Genomic DNA, 21,529 nt, shown 5'->3' on the forward strand with positions numbered 1-21,529 from the left:
ATACAAAAAAATTTAAAGTCTCATACAAAAAGTGTGACATAGGGGGGAGGGGGGGTTGAAAATGGTCGATTTTTGCGTGACATAATTTGTGTATCATCCCTAAATGCACATGTCCAAAAAATATTGGTGCGTGGCTGTGTCCAAAATATGTTGGTTCCCCTATTGGTCTTGGTATAGGTTTGCATCCATACTCAAGATAGCGTCACCGTAACCACTGTCACAATGTTTATGAACGATTCCGGAGACGCCCTTATTTTGACGGTTGGGTGTCAAAAAAGTTTGCATCAATGACCCATTTCCGATAAAACGCGAAATTTGTTCCAATCTCGATTCCAAAGTAAGGCAACCCCATTTGACCAAAAACGCTTCATTGTCCCACTGTGCAATCAGACAATGAGTGCTCTACATCCCGCAAGTGAGATCCCAAGTTGATTTCATAATCCCACCTCGTCCGGCAGTTGATGATACAGTCAGGTTTTTTTTACGCGGGGGATACGTACCGCGTAAAAATAAAACTCAGTTCAAAATTCGAAAAACCGCGTAAAAAAAGTCTCACCATTTCTCGACGAATCATGCAAAAATAAAACGATGATTTTTTTTTATATGGAGTTTTCATTTACGCGGCCGCGTAAATGAAAACCGCGTAAAAAAAGACCTGACTGTACTGCTGCAGCAGCAGCTTCAATCGTCCGTCGCTTTCTGAGAGTCAGTCCAGTAGGAATGGATAACCGACGACAGCGTTTATTTTTTGTGTTGTGAGAGGGATTCTAATCCGCTGCGTCGGATAATGGTGAAACATGGAATGACGTGATTAATCATTTGATGGCCTTTGTCGCCGCGGTGAGTCAACAGCTACGCTTATCCGGGTAATTGGGGTATAGGAACTATTAGTTTACCTCTAAGGCTTTGAGTATTCTACACGCAAGAAACAAATAGAAATGTGTTTTGGATTGGGTTGAAAAGAAGTGTTTCGTCAACCCAGGCGAAGCACCAGATAGCATTAAAACAGAAAGAGAGTGAGAGAGATGCGGATACAAAATGCATAAATAACTATAAATAATAGTAATTCCGTGTATACTTTTATTTCTGAGTGTTCATCATTTCCAAGAGTATTGTGTATTCAGTTCAAAGTTGGATTATCCCGACTGTTTGTGAATCTGTTCAGAACAGTCGTCGAATATCGAGGGGATTCTCGATGTATTCTACAGAAACCAATTAATCAGCAAATTTGTTCAAGCACATCATTATTTCGAACGTATAGGTTTTCAGAATAACAAACATTAGCAATTATCCTGGAAATAATATAACCTGCATTTATTAAACCTCACTTTAGAACATTTCATAAATTTGTTGAGTGATAAACATTGCATCTGAACACCCCTCGACTTCCGCGCCAAAAAGCTGGTGGCTTGGCTGCCGGCAACAGCTGATCAGGGTGACCGGTTAGCTGTCCTTGTTCCACCAATTGAATGTTTTTGAAAACGCGTTTGCGCGCGAAATCTTTCAAATCCGTCACCGACTGTTTTACCGACCGTTTGAAACGGCGACTGTTTCGAACGGTCGTGAACAGTTTGGAACTGGACGGTCAATATTTCAAACAAAAAAAATCACAGTGGACTATCGGTCGGTGCAAACGGTTTAACTGTAATGTTTTTTAACTGCAAGTCCGGTAAGTGCAACAAATTTGCAGTTATCGCACCGCTATCCGTCAAAACGGTGCGCCAAGTTAGCCCAAATGAACAATCGAATGAATTTTTTGTTCATTTAACGTCAATTGATGGGTTGTTGACGCACGAATTTTGTTCGCTAACTGAAACGTAAACACGTTGCAGTTATCGAACGTCTACTGTATTGCTCTTTTCAACTTGCACAAAAACATTTTATATCGTGTTCTTCAAGCAGCACACCCTGTGCTCAGATGCATCTCATCACATTAGTGATGCTGGTAATAATATATAACCCACCATAGAGAATAAATGAGGAGAACTGAACGTGACAGATTGTGTGATTTTCTGTGACGAATGAATAATTTCTGGTTAGCGGTGGCACTTAACAGAAGTGGTGCAGATATCAATAGACATGAGCGCGACCAGAGCAACCTTGTCGTTCTACAATATAAGACAAACTCAGACTTATCTTAGAAAATCCATCGTCTTACTTGTAGTACTTGCAGTCAATCCATAGTGAAGAGATATCCACCCGCATAGAAAAATACGATTGATGAAATCATTCATATCATCCGATATTTGTTCGTGGAATGATTATTATAAAAGTTATAAAAGTTTAATGATTGGATGATTAAGGCAAAAAAAATGGCATTATTCAATATGTTTCAGGAATCATAACATTTTTAATGATGATACATCCAATAGTACATTAATAATTTTTAATAATATGGGTTTGTACGCTCGGTAAGCAAAAGATGTTTTTTTTTTCGATGCACAAGCATTGCAATCCTTTTGGAGTGGGAAATCAACCCATTTGTGCAAATCTCGGTGTAAATGCTTGTGTAAATGTGTCATTGTTAGCGATGGAATCCAGTACCTAATTCTGATCTCTAGAAGTGTCCAGCAAAGAGCACTCTGTAGAAAAAAACTGATTCAATGCCAGCAGCAGTCATGGATTAACTACTGCAAGTTTCTTGGCAAATTCTCATGAAAGCTTACCTTTGCCGGCTGCCATAGTATGCAAAATGCCAAAACGAAGATCGGTCGTTGATACTGGGCACAACACTTCGAAGAGTTCTTACTCTTGGAGATTTTCCTTCCGCAATTTCTTATGTGCAATGTTACTTTTTCGCATCTTCAGATGAAGAACATTTATACATTTGAGCCACCCGCGAGCACTAATTCTGTTTGGAGTAGCGAGTAAACACCGTGCGAGGAGCAGTGGAAGCTTGGAAATCACACGGTTCGATTCCCGATTCAATAAAGTAATTACAAAAAAAACACTTCGGAAGTAAACAATTATTCACACAATCGTAGACAAATTTGACAGTGTCCAAAAAATGCCCACAGGGGTGTGCTTTTTTCTCAGTCGGCAAAGCAGATTCGATGAAATATTTCCATTTTGTTTTTATTATTCGCTGTATCATAACGTTGATGATAAACTGATCATAACACGTATAATTCCACAAAAATTTTGTTCGAGAAAAATGGCATTTTTGAATGGTAACGATACTTAACAACCCATTCGGTCTACCATCAAAACACCAAAAATGATAACTGCAATCATCAATTTGATTTGTCTTGTCATCGATTTATCATCCAGTATACGATAACACATATGATCAGAAAATGATACACTGTTAAATTGATGTATCATATCGGTTTATTCGGGGACGTTCTATTTCTGCTATTAATTCCTGAATAAAGTGAAAAAATCGGCCGAAAGCATAGTTTTGTTCTTAATTTCATGGGGAATATTATTTTTCAAAATTATTCATGTATTATTCAATGCATCATTATCATAAGTTTTATGATTCATGAAAAGTCGTGAATAATTGTATTTTTTCAACCTCAATAATTTTATCATAGCACGATGATTACTTATATAGTTATCATTCTACCAACAAACATCGTATGATATGCACGATACCAAGAATAATATTTTTCTATGCGGGTCATCACCTTGGCTTGCGCTGATACCTTATTTAAACGCCCTAATCCGGCACTTTTTGACAAAAAAACACACGCACACTAAATGCTGAAACGCGTTTGATACTACGTAGTACCATAATTTTTACGCTGCGCACTTGCAAACTTACCTTCCTTAACTCTTTGAAGCTGGATTGTTTTGTCACTGCTGTCGCAACATCGCTGGTGTCAAACACGTTTGTTATGTCCGGTTTCATCGCCGGGGTCATATTGACCCCTCCGGCTCCAAAGGGTTGACTACAATTCACCATGCATCCTTGGAAATTGTATCTCCGGATTTCTCCTTTCAGTTAAAATATCCATCTGATCAACCACTTCGCACATCACTGGGTTCTAGACAACCGCGAGCACTTATCGACTTTGGCCTAGTACACAGCACACCCGCGGAACTACGTAGGAACCTCGACAACCACCGTTCAAATCCAAAACGCACAAGAAATTACAAAAAAAAACTGTGAAAGTAAACAATTATTCACTGAACGGTAGACCTATTTAACAGAATCCACCGAGAGACCGCAGGGGTGTACACATTTTTTGAGGTCGGTAAAACAGATTTCATGAAATATTTCATTTTTTTTTACGATTTACTGTATCGTCATTTTTATCATAAACTGATTATTTCATGTATGATTTCTCGAAATTTTTGTTTGAGAAAAAGGGCATTTTTGAATGGTAACGATACTTAACAACCCATTCGGTCTATCATTGAAACTTCCAATATGATAACTGCAATCACTGATATGATTCTTGGTATTATCGGTTTATAATCCAGTTTATGATAGCATGAATCATCTGAAAATGATGTCCTGTATAATAGTCATATAATACCGTTTTATTCGGGGTGACACTTATGCGTCCACTTTTCAGAATGTGGCAAATCGGCGTTGCATTTTTTCAACAGTTTTCGGAACAAACTACCTATTTTTATTTCTCTATATGATAGTACACCATGATACATGGTCATGGCAAAGTCAAAATAAAGTCGTAGCACTCGGGCTTAGACTGGGTACCAACTCTAGTACTGCATTTGGTCCCCGGTACCCAAGTTTGACGTTTGGCTGACTACCTTAATTTTATATACTTTGCGGCGTAGTAGCCGACGATGAAGTAGTAGCTTACGACAATATGTCAAGTTTCAAACCGAAAACCGAAACGACCAACCAGACTTCCGCAGAACAAGCAGCAGAAGGTACTTTGTAAGGTTAATATAATATTGAACAATATCTGCCAGCTCTCAAATGTGTTGTATTTAAATTGCTTTTTTGGAGCGAGACGCAACCCGACCGTGGCCGACTTGAGCAGTGATACTTGAGTACTTGTCATAAGAGGGCAAGAATCAAGTCTGAATTGAAAATAAACTTTTTTTTATAAATTTTTCTTTATTTTGTTAGATTTTCATATGGGTATCACTGCATTTAATAAAGACTTTTGAGTTCAAGCCCGAAGGGACTTTCTTGCGGTACTGAAAATTGGTTTATGCTGAATGGGAGGCCGTTGTAGCCATCCCAAGTAACAATCAGCATGCCTTGAAGGTTTATTCATGTTTTATCCTGGTTTTATACGAGCATATTAAAAAGCTAGTTGTTCTAAGTTAGTTTTATGTGGTAGTTTTTTACTTTGAACCTTTGGCGTTCCATAAAACTATCATATAACTTCTGCTATAAACATCTTCAGTTAAAGACTTGAGAGTAGACATGAATTGGTTTTATCTCTTATTATATACCATTTCAATAAAACTTGCATTTGCGGTTGTTGCCGGAGAGATTTTTTTTTGTAAACAAATACACAAAACTGTGAGGCAATGCATAAAACCAACAAAAGATTTCGTGGCCGCAACATAAACCAAAAAAATGCTGTGATAAAACCGCTAGTTCTATCATGAGCTCAGTTATGACTACCTCAGGAGGGTTAGCCCTATTGGAGGAATCATCAGGAATACAGAGTTTTATCAGAAAAATATGTCGCCTAGCCGGGATAATTCATGTAAATACAGAAAAATTATTACTCAATTTTATGATTTCACGTACAGCTTAAGATCAAATTTAACCATACAACACGTTTCCGTCATTTTAATTTGTCAGAAAAATTACATAATGTCTTTTAAACTCCGCTGTGTTGAAAAAACCTTTTTTGCACCCAATTCCACCGAGTAAATTAAATGCATTTAACTTCCAAATTATGCATAGTTTGTGTGGCGCACTTAGTTTTTGTCATTATCACAGTCACATTCACCACAAATTTTCCGTGGCATGTCTCCTGACACGTATTGAAAAGGAAAACAAATCTGAATTCCATATCTGCATCTTTCCAATTGATGGCTGGATAAACAACCAAGCATTATTTATTCTGACGATCGAACATTGAGAGTGAAAAATATTCAAAACAATTATTTGACAAGTCAGAAGATGGTTTTATTTAAAAGATTGATAAAACTATGATACAACCCGAAATCCTAAGCCGGTTTGCATACGAAGTCCTGTAGACCCTAATAAGACTGGGCCAACTAGCCAGAACGTGGGCTTATTGAGGCATACAAGAACTCGAGAGCATTTTCAAGTCGGCATCAATGGTTTTATGTTTAGGATTTTTGACTCGCTAAAAAACTTTGATAAAATTATAATTGTTACTTGGGATATCTAATTATTCACAAACGGTTATGACCATGGTTATGACGACAGTGGCTTCAATTTAGTGAATAGGAAGCTGTTTGATTGCCGTTTACACTGCTTCATCGTCAGTTCGGATATATGTTCTCCCCGGTTGTTTCTGCGTGCAAGGAAATTATTCCGGGAACAGAGTGAGGTAACGAGTCTCAGCCGTCTGACGATTAACCGCGTTATTAGGAAGACTCTAAAGATTGCAGTAAATCGAGTGCCTAGACGCACGTTCTTTTCAAAATCTTTCCAAACCGTTCCAAATAGAAGCATCAATAGCGGGCCAATGTATGCAGTTTAAAAATCCTTTGAGCAATCCTAAAATGAAACGAAAGATAATAAAAGGCGAACACCAGGAAATTTGATTTTCATACGCCAACAGTTTTCATGTTTATACTTGGATACACAAATTGCTGATTGCTGTTAGCAATAATAACGGAGTACTAGATATCCAATGTGGAGTGAAATGCAAGGTAATGTTGTTTGCGGGTATTATACATTTTTACTCTAGTACTTCATGAGCCCTGAAATTTCACACCAATGTATGGGACATGAACGACTTATTTGGACTTTGGTCATGGGCTGCAAAATCTCAATATTGCCAAAAATGCACATGTGACAATTATGCTTCCACCGGCAGTCCGGTACCCAATAATATTCATTACCTTGTATTTTTTCCGTGTAAATTTCATTTAGCGTGTTACACCGATCTGACAGGAAAAGGACTAAAAATAAATTACATAATGGGGACCGAGGATTGTTCGCTGAAGGCACTGTGCAAACGGGAGTTACTCTGAGAAATTCTGAGCAACTGTATTTAAAAAAAAATCCATTGAATGTTCAGTGGAGAAAACCTGAGGAATAGTGAGCAATTGTGAGCAACACTTCGTACGTATTGATTTTTATGATGATCTCTTCTTGCCCCTATAGTAAGAAATCAAATTATACCGCATTTAGTTCACCACTGGACTGCGAACTGCGACTTCATAAGTGCGAAAACGTAAATAAAAGTGCGCGATTGCATCAAATCAGGTTGATGTCTTCGGCGCACTATTTCTTCAATCTATGGTGAACAAGTGCTCTGAAGACACCGAGTTGATTTGATGCAATCGCGCACTTTTATTAGCGTTTTCGCACTCGTTAAAACTAGTGCGATAGTCCAGTGGTGAACTAAATGCGCTATATTTTCATTATTACTCATCTTTCCGCCAAGCTTTCCGCTTTTAAAATAATTGTCGCCTTTATCACAGAGAACAGACATCCAGGCTAGAACAAATTTCATTCGGAAAGTTGTGTAAGGATTTGAATCTTTACTTGAGTAAGGTTGCAAACCAATACACGATGACAACACTAACGCCACCAAACACCATATTGCCACAGTCAGTGGTGAATTGAAACATTTCAAGTGGTGAAATAAATTAGTATGGGGAATTAACCGACTTCAGCGCCACGCTATTGCCACTTGTGTTGCCGATTTCAAATGGCCGTTAAATTCCTTACACAGTTTCGGAACTGGACTTGGATGTCTGTTCTCTGTGCCTTTATTATCGAGATAACCATACAAATTTTTACGTCAGTAGTGATATTTTTATTTTCATCACTGATAGCACCATGGGAACTTTGCGATGTAAGCGCCGCCTGGATGTTGCTGCTTGATTCACCATTTCAAATTGCAGTTAAATTCTTGGTTCAATCCCTTGCACAGTTTTGGAACTGGACATGGATATCGGTTCACTGTGGCATACGTAAACGGTGATCGATTTGTAAAAACGTTACAATCACGTTTGAATTAGCGGGGTATGACCATAGACTAATTTCAAGACCTCGATGTACCAAAGAAAACGATCAAATTTTCGGTGACCAGTCCGGTACCCAATAAATATTCATAACCGTGTATTTTTTTCCGTGTAAATTGCCTTTTGTGTAAATTTTATTTAGCGTGTTACACTGATCTGACAGCTCTGACAGTAAGGGACTAAACATAAATTACGTAAAGTGAGTACCGAGGATTGTTCACCATCTGCGAACTTGACTACGGAAAAAATCGTGACCATGACGCCGCTGGTATGACGGTAGCACCAGCGGCGTCATGGTCGCATTTTTTTCCGCAGTCAAGTTCGCAGATTGTGAACAATCCTCGGTACTCACTTTATGTAATTTACACACTAAGATCAGCTCGGTATTTTCCCCATCTTTTTACTGAGTTCTCAACAGTAGATTTAACTCGGTACGCTCGGTTATCCCTTTTGCTGAATACTCTGTAAATAAGTTAACGAGTTCTGCAAATGAACTGTCAAAAATTACAGATGAACGGTAAATATCGTTACTGATGAACGGTAAATATTGATTATCGAGTGTACCGAGTTAAATCTGCTGTTGAAAACTCAGTAAAAAGATGAAAAAATTACAGAACTCAGCGAAAATTTTACTGAGCTGGAAAATCAGAATCTTAGTGTGTATGTTTAGTCCCTTACTGTCAGTGCTGTCAGATCAGTGTAACACGCTAAATAAAATTTACACAAAAGGCAATTTACACGGAAAAAAATACACAGTTATGAATATTTATTGGGTACCGGACTGGTCACCGAAAATTTGATCGTTTTCTTTGGTACATCGAGGTCTTGAAATTAGTCTATGGTACCACAGCAAAAATAATTATTGAAAAATAATATATATAGTGGTTTCTGCTTTTAGTGGTTTTGCGTGTACGTACACGTTGCATTACACGAACACTACCTGATTTACTGGTGGAAAATAGTAAACAAAGATCAGCTGTTCCTGGCAAAATCAAATGGGTATATTTTCAACCAGTAGATTTGCATTAGTGTTCGTGACACCGCGCTGCGAAACCACTATTTAATTACTTGTCCACTTGGGGAACGTTCAAAAATTACGTCCAACATTTGGGGGAGGGGGGGGGGTCTAGAAAAGTGTGACAGTACGTGTATTGGGTATACACGCTAAGATCAGATTACCCATAAATAGGTACTTATTTTACCCATATTTGGGTTTTGCATGCATAACCCATAATATGGGTAAAATATACCAATAAAATTCGGTAAGATTTACGCATATTTTGAATAAAGTTACTTTACTCAAATATGGGTAATTCCACTCTACCCATATTTGGATGAAAAAAATAAACTTCACAACAAAGGCAAAGTCGAAGTCAACTTGTCGGGTGTCGAATTATTCTTGTCATTTTTATATGACTCTCGTATATTAAATATTATTGCGTAAATATTTTTCAATTATACATCATTAACTCGTAAAAATAACGGTTTCGTATTCTCCGTTGAAATCCGTGTCAACAGATTTTACTAACTGATTTAGAATATCAAAACAGTTACTGTGGGAAGCCGAACGAAATTAGTCTATGGCCGAACCACGTCCAATATTCTGGTAAGTTTTGTTATTTCTGTTTATAGATAGAAAGTAAATTAGAACTCTTCTATTTGAATATTCTAGTGTCGCAAGTTGATGTTTTTGTTCCGGAAAGATAGTCACGAAACGCGCTCAATGGGTCGACGAGAAGGAATCAGAGACGTACTTAGAATAAACGACTGAGATCCGGAAGATGAGCTCCGGAATGTGCATGAGGAAGTTTTCAGGAAGAAACTTTCGATCTTTCGACTGCGGAAAGAGCAACGTTCCTTTATCGCCAGTGCCATGATGTTTTTAGACGTCAGGAACATTACTGCAGAGAAGCGAAAGTTCATCGAGATAATGACTATTTCAACTGCGATGAGTCCTACTAGAAAGAGAAGATTTCCAATATCGGGAAGGATTCTCCGAGAAGTGTTCCGTCCGGGCGTAGCTGATGTCGTAGCTGGATACACTACCGGAGATTTTTATTTAATTGGTTAGTGTTGTGTTTGTGTTCTTGTAAAATAAAATTTGATGTTTATTTGTTTCTATTTTTATTGTACTTAATGTTTTTGAAACATCTGAAATCTATCGAAATATTTAGAAAAAAAAATAGCAAAAATTTACCCATATATGAGTAAAAATATTCTACCCACATATGAGTAAAGTGGCTTTACCTATTTTTGAGTAAAGCCGCATTACCCATAAAATGCGAATGTGCACTTTTCATCAATTATGAGTAAATTTCACCCATATTTGGGTAAACTGACCTTAGCGTGTAGGGAAATTGCGTGACAGAGGGGGGAGGGCAAGGAGAATACATTTTACTAAGGTGGCGCAGATAAACATTGCAAACCACTGGTTGTCTCTTCCACTCTTCTGGTGTTCTTATGCAACTAAAATAGTGACGTCACTATTTTAGTTCCATAAGAACACCAGAAGAATGGAAGAGACAACCAGTGGTTTGCAATGTTTATCTGCGCCACCTTAGTAAAATGTATTCTCCTTGGGGGGAGGGGGGGTCTAGAAATCGCTTGAAAGTTGATGTTGAAATATTTCAAAACGTCAAAGTCAGCTGATCCGATGGCGCAAAACAAAATATAAACAAAAACAAAAAAGTAACTGTTTTCCGCTTTTTGTTTGTTTTAAAATAAAAAAATATTTAGCAATCCTTCATATAAAATCACCGTGTTCAACAGATATCCTTTCCATTTCAACTGCGGTTTATATCTCTTATCAGTTTAACCGATCGAAATCCAATAATAGTGGCCAAACAAAGTGTGTGTAGCGCTTATCAGTTTCGCTCCGGCGCCGGATATTGGCCTCTCGATTAATGTGTTTACCTTTCTTTGCTTTTTCTCACTCTCCCTTTGCAGACTGTTCCTTCCGAGGCGGAGGCCATTCAACGAACGACGCTTTAGGCGATAACACTCACCTTCAGCAGACGACAGCACACAACAGTCCGACTACTCAGTGAGACGACTCAATCGCTCCATGCATAAATCCCGCCGAGGCAAGAGCTAACATTTGCCACCCAGGAGAACGACCGATCTCGTCGACGACCCTAGATCTCCTATGGTGGCCTCCGGCGGCAACAATTCAGCAGGACAACGTACGTCAACGACGGCCGCCGCCACGATGGATCATCATCATCACCACCACCAAGACCACCACCTCCAGGAGGAGAATACGCGACGACGAAGGCGACCGGTGGTGCTAGTGTCGTGTCCCCTGTGGACGCTTCTAGTGGCAGTGCTACTGCTGGCCGGCGCCGCGGTGCACGGGAACACCGAAAAAGATTTCACACAACAGTGCAACAAATGCCGCTGCAGTTGGAAGAGCGGCAAACGGAATGCGGACTGCACCAACCAGGGGCTGGATCTGATACCGGACGATCTGAGCTCGGAACTGCAGGTGAGTGTTTTGATTTATCTACCGCATATAGTTTAAGGGCTATCGATAAAAACGTTGAATAGATGTTAGTCATCTAAGATACGTATCTATCATTCCTATTGTAAACCTTTTCTACAGGGATACCTAAAAGTTTTCATTCAGCATTTTTCCTCAGGAAAGAATGCTTTTAAGAATTTATCTCTAAAGTCCTTCCGTTATTAATCCTAGAATATCACGAAGGATTTTTCCAAGGAACCTTAGTAGTTTACACTCGTAATTTTTCTATTCTTTCAACTGAAATTTCTGGATGTTTTCATCTCCTAATGATTCGCTTGGAAATTCCCCCAACGATCCTTCCCAATGATTCTTTACTGATTTCTGCCCTGGATTCTTTCAGAGAGTCGTTCAGAAATTTCTTCAGATATTCCTGCCGCAATTTCTCCCTGTGGAATTTTTTCAAAATTTTAATTTCTATATAGTTCTCTCAGCATTCCTTAGCATTTCGCAAAGGTTCCTCCTTGGATTCTTTCCGGACATTCTTCAGGACTCCTTCACAAATTATATTAGAGATTCTTGAAAGGGTTGTTCCAAGGGGTGTCAGGCCATTCGGCCGAAGGTCATTAGGCCGAAGGCCATTCGGCCGAAGGTCATTAGGCCGAATGGTCATTAGGCCGAATGGTCATTAGGCCGAATGGTCATTGGGTCTTCTTCTTGCCGTTACGTCCCCACTGAGACAAAGCCTGCTTCTCAGCTTATTAACTGAGAGCTTCCTCTGCAAATGACCATTTTGCATGTGTGTATCGTGTGACAGGCACGAAGATACTTTATTGATGCTAAATCTACTGATATTTTACCCATGAATTTTTCCTTCTTTTAAATATAGGCTGTTCTTTCTAGTATCATTGCTGAAATAGTTTTTGGCGCTGAAACTGCTGATATTCAATTCATAAATTTTTCCTTCTTTAAAACATAGGCTATTCTTTCTAGTTCCATTGTTAAACTAGTTTTTGTCAAAAATTGTTGGAAAAGGTAAAAACAACGGCTAACTTTCAATTCGTCCTGATGACCATTCGGCCTAATGACCATTCGGCCTAATGACCATTCGGCCTAATGACCATTCGGCCTAATGACCTTCGGCCTAATGGCCTTCGGCCTAATGACCTTCGGCCTAATGACCCAGCATCATATTTTTGGAAATTTTGCTAAAATTTATGGAGTTTGTCCCTAAAACTTGCCAATATCTTGAATTTCATCAAACTGACGCAGAACCTGCATTCAGATGATCGAATGGTATTATATTCAGCTTTTAATTCATGGAAAAAAAATAAATTGGTTGAACAAATCGCAAGATAATTGAATTTTAGTAAATTTCATATTTTAAAAAGTTGTAAATCTCAATATTGAGCTAAAACTTAAAAACTGTTCTACTTCAAATTTTTTGAAGCACGGTTTCGAAATCAGCGCTTAATAGTTAAAATAAACAATAACAATACACTAGTTTACATCATTTTTGAACTCGGTAAGCTGATGATCATTTTTGATGTAGAATCATGAGTTCGAAAACGCGAAGGAAAAAAAAATACAGTAGAGCGGAAATTTTTTCGACTTTCCATACAAGGTTGATGATTTGAAATCGATTTTTGTTCTATTTTTAAGCAAAGTCGTTAACTTCACACATCTCATTCTTCTTAATCAATGATCCAATTGATCTGATTTTCTAACTGTAACTCGCTTACGTGTAATATGTCAAATAAACGTTGAGAAATAATCTTTAAATTGTTTTTTATCGTATTGAAAAAAAAAACACATTTCTTCGTATATTTTTGCTAAAATTTAAGGAGTTTGTCCCTAAAAATTGCCAATATTTGGAATTTTATCAATCTGGCGCAAAACCTGCATTCAGATGGTCGAATGGTATTATATTCAGCTGTAAATTCATGGGAAAAAGAATTAAATTGGTTGAACAAAACGCAAGATACTTGAATTTTAGTAAATTTCATATTTTACATCATCTCAATATTGATCTAAAACTCAAAAACTGTTCTACTTAAAATTTGTTGAAGCACGGTATCGAAATCAGCGCTAAATTATACTTCAAAAATTTTGGTCGTAGACAGAAGTTCATAACTTTCGATTTAATTTAGTAAACTAGTGTTATCAGCGCGACAGATTTGGTCAAAGAAGCTACCGAGTTTTTCTGAATTCCCTGAAGACTGGCCGCTATTCTATAGCAGTTTTGAGACGGGCAACACGGCTTGTGGATTTTCAAAAGTCGAAAACCTGATTCTACTTAGAGAATGCTTACACGGCACGGCTCGAGAAGCGGTTCTAACAAAGCTGATGTTTCCTCAAAGTGTCTCCTCGAACGTAGAGGCACTCCGACGTTTGTGCGGGAGACCGGAGCTTCTCGTGAAAACCCTTTTGAACTGATCAGCATTCTGACCACCTAGATGCGGCAAATCTACAAGGGCATCTGTTCAACCCAACGCTCCTCGAAGAACTGATGGAGAAATTACCGTCAACCATAAAACTGGAATGAGTCTACGACACGCTACGACACGTATGCGTTTTTGGTTGAATGATCCAATATAACTCTAGTAGAGGCTGACTTGATCCTAGAGCTAGGTATCGAAGGTGTACCGGAACCGATCGAACTAAAATAGACTTCGGTCATCTGGCGAACCGAATATGCATCTCGACGGGCTGATATTATCGTCACGGGCAAAGGGCCGACAAATAGCTAAGCTACCGTTTGAACTCAGCCCATATTGTGGACTGCCTGAATCTACCACGTCAGAGTCTATCGATCGAGGATTTGCTCGAACGTTATCCGTATCTACGGGATGTTCCTGTGACGTCGTACGAAATGGCCGTCCCTCGAGTTCTCATTGGACTGGACAACATCGAACTGTTTTCTCCTCTAGCATCTCGGACCGATAGCGGTTACGTGTTTACTAGGATGGACAATCTACGGACCGGCTGCGATCGGATCTGTTACCCACGGCGTCGTCAGCGTCCATAGATGTGTTTGTAATGAGGATATGGATCTGAATGAAATAGTTCGTAAGCAGTACGTGCTTGAAGATGCTGGAATTTCGCCTTTTCCGTTGCCGGAAGCTACAGAGGAGAAATGCGCCCGAGAGATTTTGGAGCGCACTACGGCTAAAGTTAACGGGCAATATGAAACTGGGCTCCTATGGAAGACGGACGTTATAATATTGCCCGATAGCCGTCCGATGGCTTTCTCTAGATTGCGAAGTTGAAGGCAAAGTTAATGAAAGACCCCGAGTTGCGATCGAATGTGCACAATCAAATCAACGGGTACCTCCGTAAGGGATACGCACATAAGGCCACTGAAGAAGAGCTCGCTGCAATGAATGAACAACAGATTTTTGCCGCTGAATGTGGTGACCCACCCGAGGAAGCCCGACAAGAAACGTCTAGTTTGGGATGCTGCGGCTCGCGTGAACGGCGTATCACTCAATTCTCAACTGTTGAAAGGGCCGGACCAACTAGTTACATTACCCTCCGTTATCTGCAAGTTACGAGAACGCAGCATTGGATTCGGAGGGGACGTGAGGGAACTGTTTCATCAGCTGAAGATGAGGCAATCCGACAAACGTTTCGAGCTGTTCCTCTTCAGATTCGACACCAGTAAACCGTCTGACGTGTATACAACGTGTATAGCAACATACTCCCCATGCTCTGCATTGTTCGTCATGAGATTGAACGCCGATAGCTGCAAAGGAGAGTTCCCGGCCGCTGGTGATGTCATAAAAGAGAAAACATATATGGATGACTATTATGACAGCCTCAATACGCCGGAGGAGGCTGGAATGCGTGAGGGAAGTTCATGCACGAGCCGGTTTTTAGATGAGGAATTGGGTGAGGAACAGTGCCAAAGTCCTCGAAATGCTCGGAAAAAAGGTGGAGATGAAATCGCCTCTAATCGCGGCGGATAAGCAGACAGCAGGGAGAATGCTAGGCATGACCTGGAAGCCTACCGAGGATGTCTTTCTGTTTTTAGTTGAACCACCGACGAAGTTGAACTGCACGAACATTTGATGGATTACGTCTTAGGGAATCAACGTCCGACTAAAAGAACAACGTTACGGTGCATTGTGAGCTTCTTTGACCCGCTGGGTCTCTTGTCGCCATACCTTATCCTTGGAAAGGTTATAATGCAAGGTTATAATGTGCGCTGGTATTGATTGGGATACGGAGATAGGAGAAAGTGAGTTCGCCAAAATGGACGGAATGGACCAAAATTCTTCCGAAATTGAACAGCTTCAAAGTGCCTCGATGCTATTTCGAGCAAGTACGACCCGATGACATTTCGCAGCTGCATCTGCACGTGTTCACAGACGCTAGTGAGCAAGCATACGGATGTGCAGCATATTTGCGATCCGTTTCAGAGGGAAAAGTACGGTGCATTCTAGTCATGGGCAAGAGCAAGTAGCTGCACTCAAGGCCCTGTCAATCCCTCGAATGGAATTGCAAGCAGCGGTTCTTGGATCGAGGTTTTTGGGCAGAGTTTGTTCCAACCACACGTTGGAGATTGCAGACCGGTATCTGTGGACGAATTCCAGCACTGTGCTCGTGCTCAGTTGGATTCGTGCTGATCATTGGAAGTTCAAACCATACGTCGCATATCGTGTGGGGGAGATTCCCACATAGGTGGCGCCTGGGAACGCACGATGAGAAGCGTCAAAGAAGCCAATCGAGCCCTTGACGATGGAAGGAAACTCGACGATGAAATTCTATTGACTGTTTTAGCGGAAGTCGAAAGTTTCATCAATTCACGACCCCTTACGTTAGCCTTAAGTATGGAATCGCATCGTCTAGTATTGGCGATTAAAAGTAGAGGTTATGTCGTGAAAATTTGGAAGTTTGAAAGGGAAATACCACACGCCGATGGATATTTGTTTCTAAAAAATATAGACTTTGAAATCACAAAATTGCTTAGTTTCAAAGCAAAAATGTTATAGATTCAAAGTGAAGAAGTATTTGAAACTAAAATCAACGCCGCGAGGCTTGATTTTAGAAACAATAAAATGAATGCTTTGAAACTAATGCCAAATATTTTAGGTTCAAAGCAAAAAAGGTATTAGGCCGTGGTTCAATGATTTATTTTCTTTGATTCAAAGCACTTTATTTTTGAGTTCAATATATTTTTTTCTGCGTGCAGTTCCCCATCAGTTTAATCATCAATTTTTTGGTAAATTTATCGATAAAATGATTTTTTCTACCCCGATCCCACATTAAATTTTATCTGGAACGACTCAATCACTAGAATATGTAATAGGATTTCACAAAACTTAACCTCACTTTAGGAGGCCAATTGCAACACCCCAATTGAATATTGCAGCACCCCCAGAAAGTTTGGCATCACCTGAATAGGGTAGCGAACCACTTGGACAGCGGCCGGTATTTTGGGCACTCTTCGCTATCACTCAGTCAATTCCAAACCAATTGACTTGAAATTGTACACGGCTAGATACTATATGTATCTCATCGCGTTCTAAAAATTGTGTCAATTTGTTCAGAATTGGCTGAGTTATAGCAGAAAAGTGCCCAAAATAGGACCCCTGCCGAGATGGTTCCACTTCCCTACTTCATCATTTTCTAAACTGTATCTCAAAAACCGTATCCCCTGCATAGTTTTGACCTTCAACAAAGTTGATCTGAAGGTCTATGGCTACAAATGGTGGTAAGTTTAGTGCGTAATTCCGCCGCAATGTGGTGCTAGTATGCATTTAAAACGAAGTACTTTGACAAGGGTTTATCTCATGATTCTGATGAATCATAATGAATGAAATTCAATGAAAAATTACAAAAGTTCCTTCAGGAAAAACACCAGGAGTTCCCTCAGAATTTCTTTCAGAGGATTTATGGATGCTTCCTGGAGATACATCAGAGAACCATCCTGAAGATCCTTCAGGGATTCCCATAGAAGGTCCTTGAGAGATTAATATAAGAGTTCCTTTAGGTTCAGGGATTCCTTCTGAAGTTCCTTCAGAAATTCGCACAGGAGTCTCTTTAGGAACTATTCCAGGATATTCCTCCAGGAGATCCTTCGGAAATTCCTCTAGAATTCCAAGAAGAGATTTCACTTGACATTCTGTAGGGATCGCTCAAGGAGATCTTTCAGGGATCACTCCGAGAGTTTCATCAAATTTTCATACAGGAATTCCTTCCCTCCTGAAATTTATTTAGGGACTCATCCTGAAATTCCTTCGAGGGTTCCTCTTAGCATCCCGAAGTGTGAGATATAAGATATACTGAATGAAGCTGTGATAAAGAGAATGAGAAATTTATTAAAATTATTCAAAACTATTTATCGGATCGAACACTTCAGGTAAACTATCAAAATTCCAAGTCAGATAGATTACCTGTAAGAGCTGGTGTTCCACAAGGCAGCATACTGGGACCAATCTTATACAATATTTTTACCTCCGACTTACCTGATTTGCCACAGGGATGTCAAAAATCGTTATTTGCAGATGACACGGGTATCTCAGCCAAGGGGCGAAGTTTGCGTGTCATTTGTAGTAGATTGCAAAAAAGTTTAGATATTTTTTCTTCTTATTTGCAAAAATGGAAGATTTCTCCAAATGCTTCCAAAACTCAACTTATCATATTCCCACATAAGCCAAGAGCTCTTTATTTGAAACCCTCAAGTAGACATGTTGTCACTATGAGGGGAACTCCAATAAATTGGTCGGAAGAAGTTAAGTATCTAGGGCTCTTACTAGATAAAAACTTAACTTTTAAAAACCACATAGAAAGTATTCAAACAAAGTGCAATAAATACATTAAGTGTTTATACCCACTTATTAATAGAAAATCAAAACTTTGTCGCAAAAACAAATTTTTGATTTATAAACAAATTTTCAGACCGGCCATGTTGTACGCTGTCCCAATATGGTCGAGCTGTTGCAATACCAGAAAGAAGCAACTTCAGAGAATTCAAAATAAAATTTTGAAAATGATTCTGAAGTTGCCTCCCTGGTATAGCACTAATGAGTTGCATCAAATTTCTAATATTGAAACATTGGAACAGATGTCAACTAAAATCATTGCCAACTTTCGTCAAAAATCGTTGCAGTCTTCTATTGCTACGATTAGTTCTTTGTATAATTAGTTTAAGTTGGGTTGGGGTTAGGATAAGTTGAAAAAATGTATTTCTGACACGCAGGTGAAAAATAAAGCCTGCAAAAAATCTTAACTGCTACAGCAAATGAAATGTAATATGTTATTAATTGGTATTGATAATAGCTTAAATTTATTTCACCAAATTAGGATGATAGTGTGTTATAATACACAGAACACCTAGATTGAGTTGAAGAATGTAAAAATTAATTGAGATACTAATAAAGATTATTAAAAAAAAAAAAAAAAAAAAAAAAAAAAAAAAAAAAAAAAAAAAAAAAAAAAAAGAGAATGAGCACAGCAGGCGATATAGCGCATTTGAATGTGATGCGAACTGTCAAGCAGACAATGTTAGCATCCCTGCTTGCGTAGCAACAACTCCAGGCGTCACCCAACCGCGTTCACTCTTGCCACTTGCGAACCAACGTCAGCCTGGGTAAGTTGTGTGTGCTGCACGTGAGGGGTGATTCCTTCCCAGAGAAATCCTAAACTCCACACGAAGTAAATTAAATTTTTCAAAGATTCTTTCAGGAGTTCCTTCAAGGATTGCTCCAGCAGTTCCTTCGGTGATTTCTCCAGGAGTTCGTTCAGGGATCTCTCTAAAAGCTCTAGGAGGGATGCCTCCAGGTTTTAATTAGGAATTCCTTCAGAAGATCCCTAAGCTATTTCAACAAAAGTTCGTTCAGGTATCCTTCCAGAAGTCCTTTCAGAGATTTTTCAGGAGGATTCATAAATGCATTCTGGAGATCCAGTCTATGAACTTCTGCAGGGATTAATTCTGAAGTTCCTTTATAAATTCCTACAGGAGTTCTTTCAGAAACTAGTCCAGGAGTTCCATCACAAATTTCTCCAGGAGTTTCAGGGATTCTTGCAGATGTTTCTTCAGAGATACCTCCTGAATTCCTTCAGGAATTTCTACGGAAGTTCCTTCAGAAATCTCTCCAGGAGTTCCTTCAGAGAATCTTATATGAGGATCCAAGGATAGCTTCAGTAGGATTCAAAGACTGCCCCAGAAAATTTTCCAGAGATTCCTACATAAGAGTTCCTTCTTAGATTACTTCAGGTATCCTTAGGGGATTCCTTGTAAAGAATTTAGGGATTCTTCCAGAAGTTCTTCCATGGATCGCTCCTGGGGTTCTTTCAGATTGTAGATTGAGAGCGAGATTTTTCCAGGAGGACTCATGGACGCCTCCAGAAGCTCATTCAGTATTTTCTACAGGAGTTCCTTCAGGGAATCTTGTAGGAGTTCCTTCAATAATTTCCTTAGGATTATAGTCAGGCATATCGGTGGGGGCTGGCTCATCGAATCTTCCGGTCCGCTTTAGTGCTTTATGCATCATTGTGGCCAGGTGTTGTTCTAGTTTTTCCAGCTGTATTGTAAAGTATGAGCGGTGATCCTTGGCATCCTTGTGAAATTAGGGGACTCGGAATGTTGATCGATCACCGATTATTGCTGGCAGATGCAGTGGAAAATTTGTCTTAATACGTATCAATCGTCTCTGACAAACGAGAAAAACTGACCTCACTGATTACCTGTCTCTGAGCCAAATTTGGTATAGAGTCTTCAGTCTCCGATTAATCGCTTCATGTTTGATGGAGGCTTTTAATCCAATGGGTTACATAGCCGCTATCCGAATGAAGAGAGTAATGTTCCGCGTAATATATCACAAATCAAAAGAGGTGCGGCATATTACGTGGAGCGGATATACTGAATTGGGTACCAGACCAAGTCCCTGCTGGTTGGCACGAAATAGGTGAGCCATAGACAATAGAATCGTCAATGTCGTAGGGCATAGTATGTGACTATTGTCGAAACCAAAAAAACTTTTAATGCCCAACCAAATCATTAGCAATATCAATTTGCTTCAAACGCGTTCCAGTGATAGGGTTAAGATTAGGATCAATTATTACGATACAATTTCACGTTTCAATATGTGTTTAGTAGTTTTAGAGGTAACAGCCTAATAAGAAATTTTCTGTAGGTTTATAACTTGCACTCAACGAGTTGAATGTTATATTGCCTCACAACTGTAAGCAACATTATTACTCATTAATAAAAGGTTGTATCATCAATATGGACATAGACTTGCTGAACGAAAAATTTGACCAATTAACATCTTTCAGGTATAAAATAGGTAGTAGGACAAAACTTTTATTTTTAAAAGTAGTTATCTATGTTCATGATAGAAGAGTAGCGTAAAGTGATACCACCCGTTTCAGATCCAGAAACGTTTCACACTGAAAGAAGGTTGGAATGACAGTGTGAACAGAAGATCCGAACTGCTAGGTGTAGGAAGAAGTATGTTTATCTCCCCTCCCCTTCCCCAACACTCTGTAGAATTTTGATACAACTTCACGTAACTGTTTACTCCCTAGCCAAGATCACAGGGTTTGACGGTATTTAAGTGAAGGAAGTTAATTATAATTCGTGTAATGAAAATATCACCTTTAACACTTTAATGCACCTCCAGCGGTTCATTGCGAACCGGCTGCTACAGATGGAGTATAGCTGATTTATCAGAAATGCTCGATAAACAGGAGGAACCTGCTAGGGCTTAGTAGTTTCTATACTCAGAAAACAGGTCCAGTCGGTTGAGTCGGGAAGGGTTGCGAGAGTCGTTGTGAATCATAATGAAAACATGTGTGCTTTGTGACGAATCTTGGGATCTTTCTGGAGTCAGCAGACTTGGAATTGTTGTCTGGGCTTTCCACTATTTGGTTAATTTTAACAATCAATATGCAACAAATAGTAGTATCTTGTGTATTCAAATTGCTCATTCACAGTGCTGACATTGTATTTACTTGTGA

General features: G+C 39.3%; 1 protein-coding gene and 2 long non-coding RNA genes across 4 annotated transcripts in view; 2 read left to right on the top strand and 1 right to left on the bottom strand.

Moving 5' to 3' along the window:
• Positions 1-21,529, top strand: part of LOC109414931 (uncharacterized) — a 336,264-nt gene that overhangs the window by 305,831 nt on the left and 8,904 nt on the right. The window contains exons 1-2 of one of the 2 annotated variants that reach the window (XM_029860326.2): positions 10,822-10,954; positions 11,053-11,590. In XM_029860326.2, the coding sequence (XP_029716186.1) occupies positions 11,252-11,590 (339 nt within the window). In that variant the 5' untranslated portion in view covers positions 10,822-10,954; positions 11,053-11,251. Of the gene's footprint in view, positions 1-10,821; positions 10,955-11,052; positions 11,591-21,529 lie in introns of those variants that run through there. The other variant, XM_029860325.2, reaches the window with a different exon arrangement.
• LOC134285683 (uncharacterized) lies at positions 1,109-8,375 on the bottom strand. Its single transcript, XR_009996538.1, has 2 exons — positions 6,685-8,375; positions 1,109-6,628 (listed from the first exon to the last, which is right to left on the bottom strand). It is a non-coding gene; the product is annotated as an uncharacterized LOC134285683 (long non-coding RNA).
• On the top strand, positions 9,271-10,238 carry LOC109410173 (uncharacterized). Its single transcript, XR_003894817.2, has 2 exons — positions 9,271-9,712; positions 9,779-10,238. It is a non-coding gene; the product is annotated as an uncharacterized LOC109410173 (long non-coding RNA).

Source organism: Aedes albopictus, chromosome 1 (assembly GCF_035046485.1).
Source record: "Aedes albopictus strain Foshan chromosome 1, AalbF5, whole genome shotgun sequence".
NCBI lineage: Eukaryota > Metazoa > Arthropoda > Insecta > Diptera > Culicidae > Aedes > Aedes albopictus.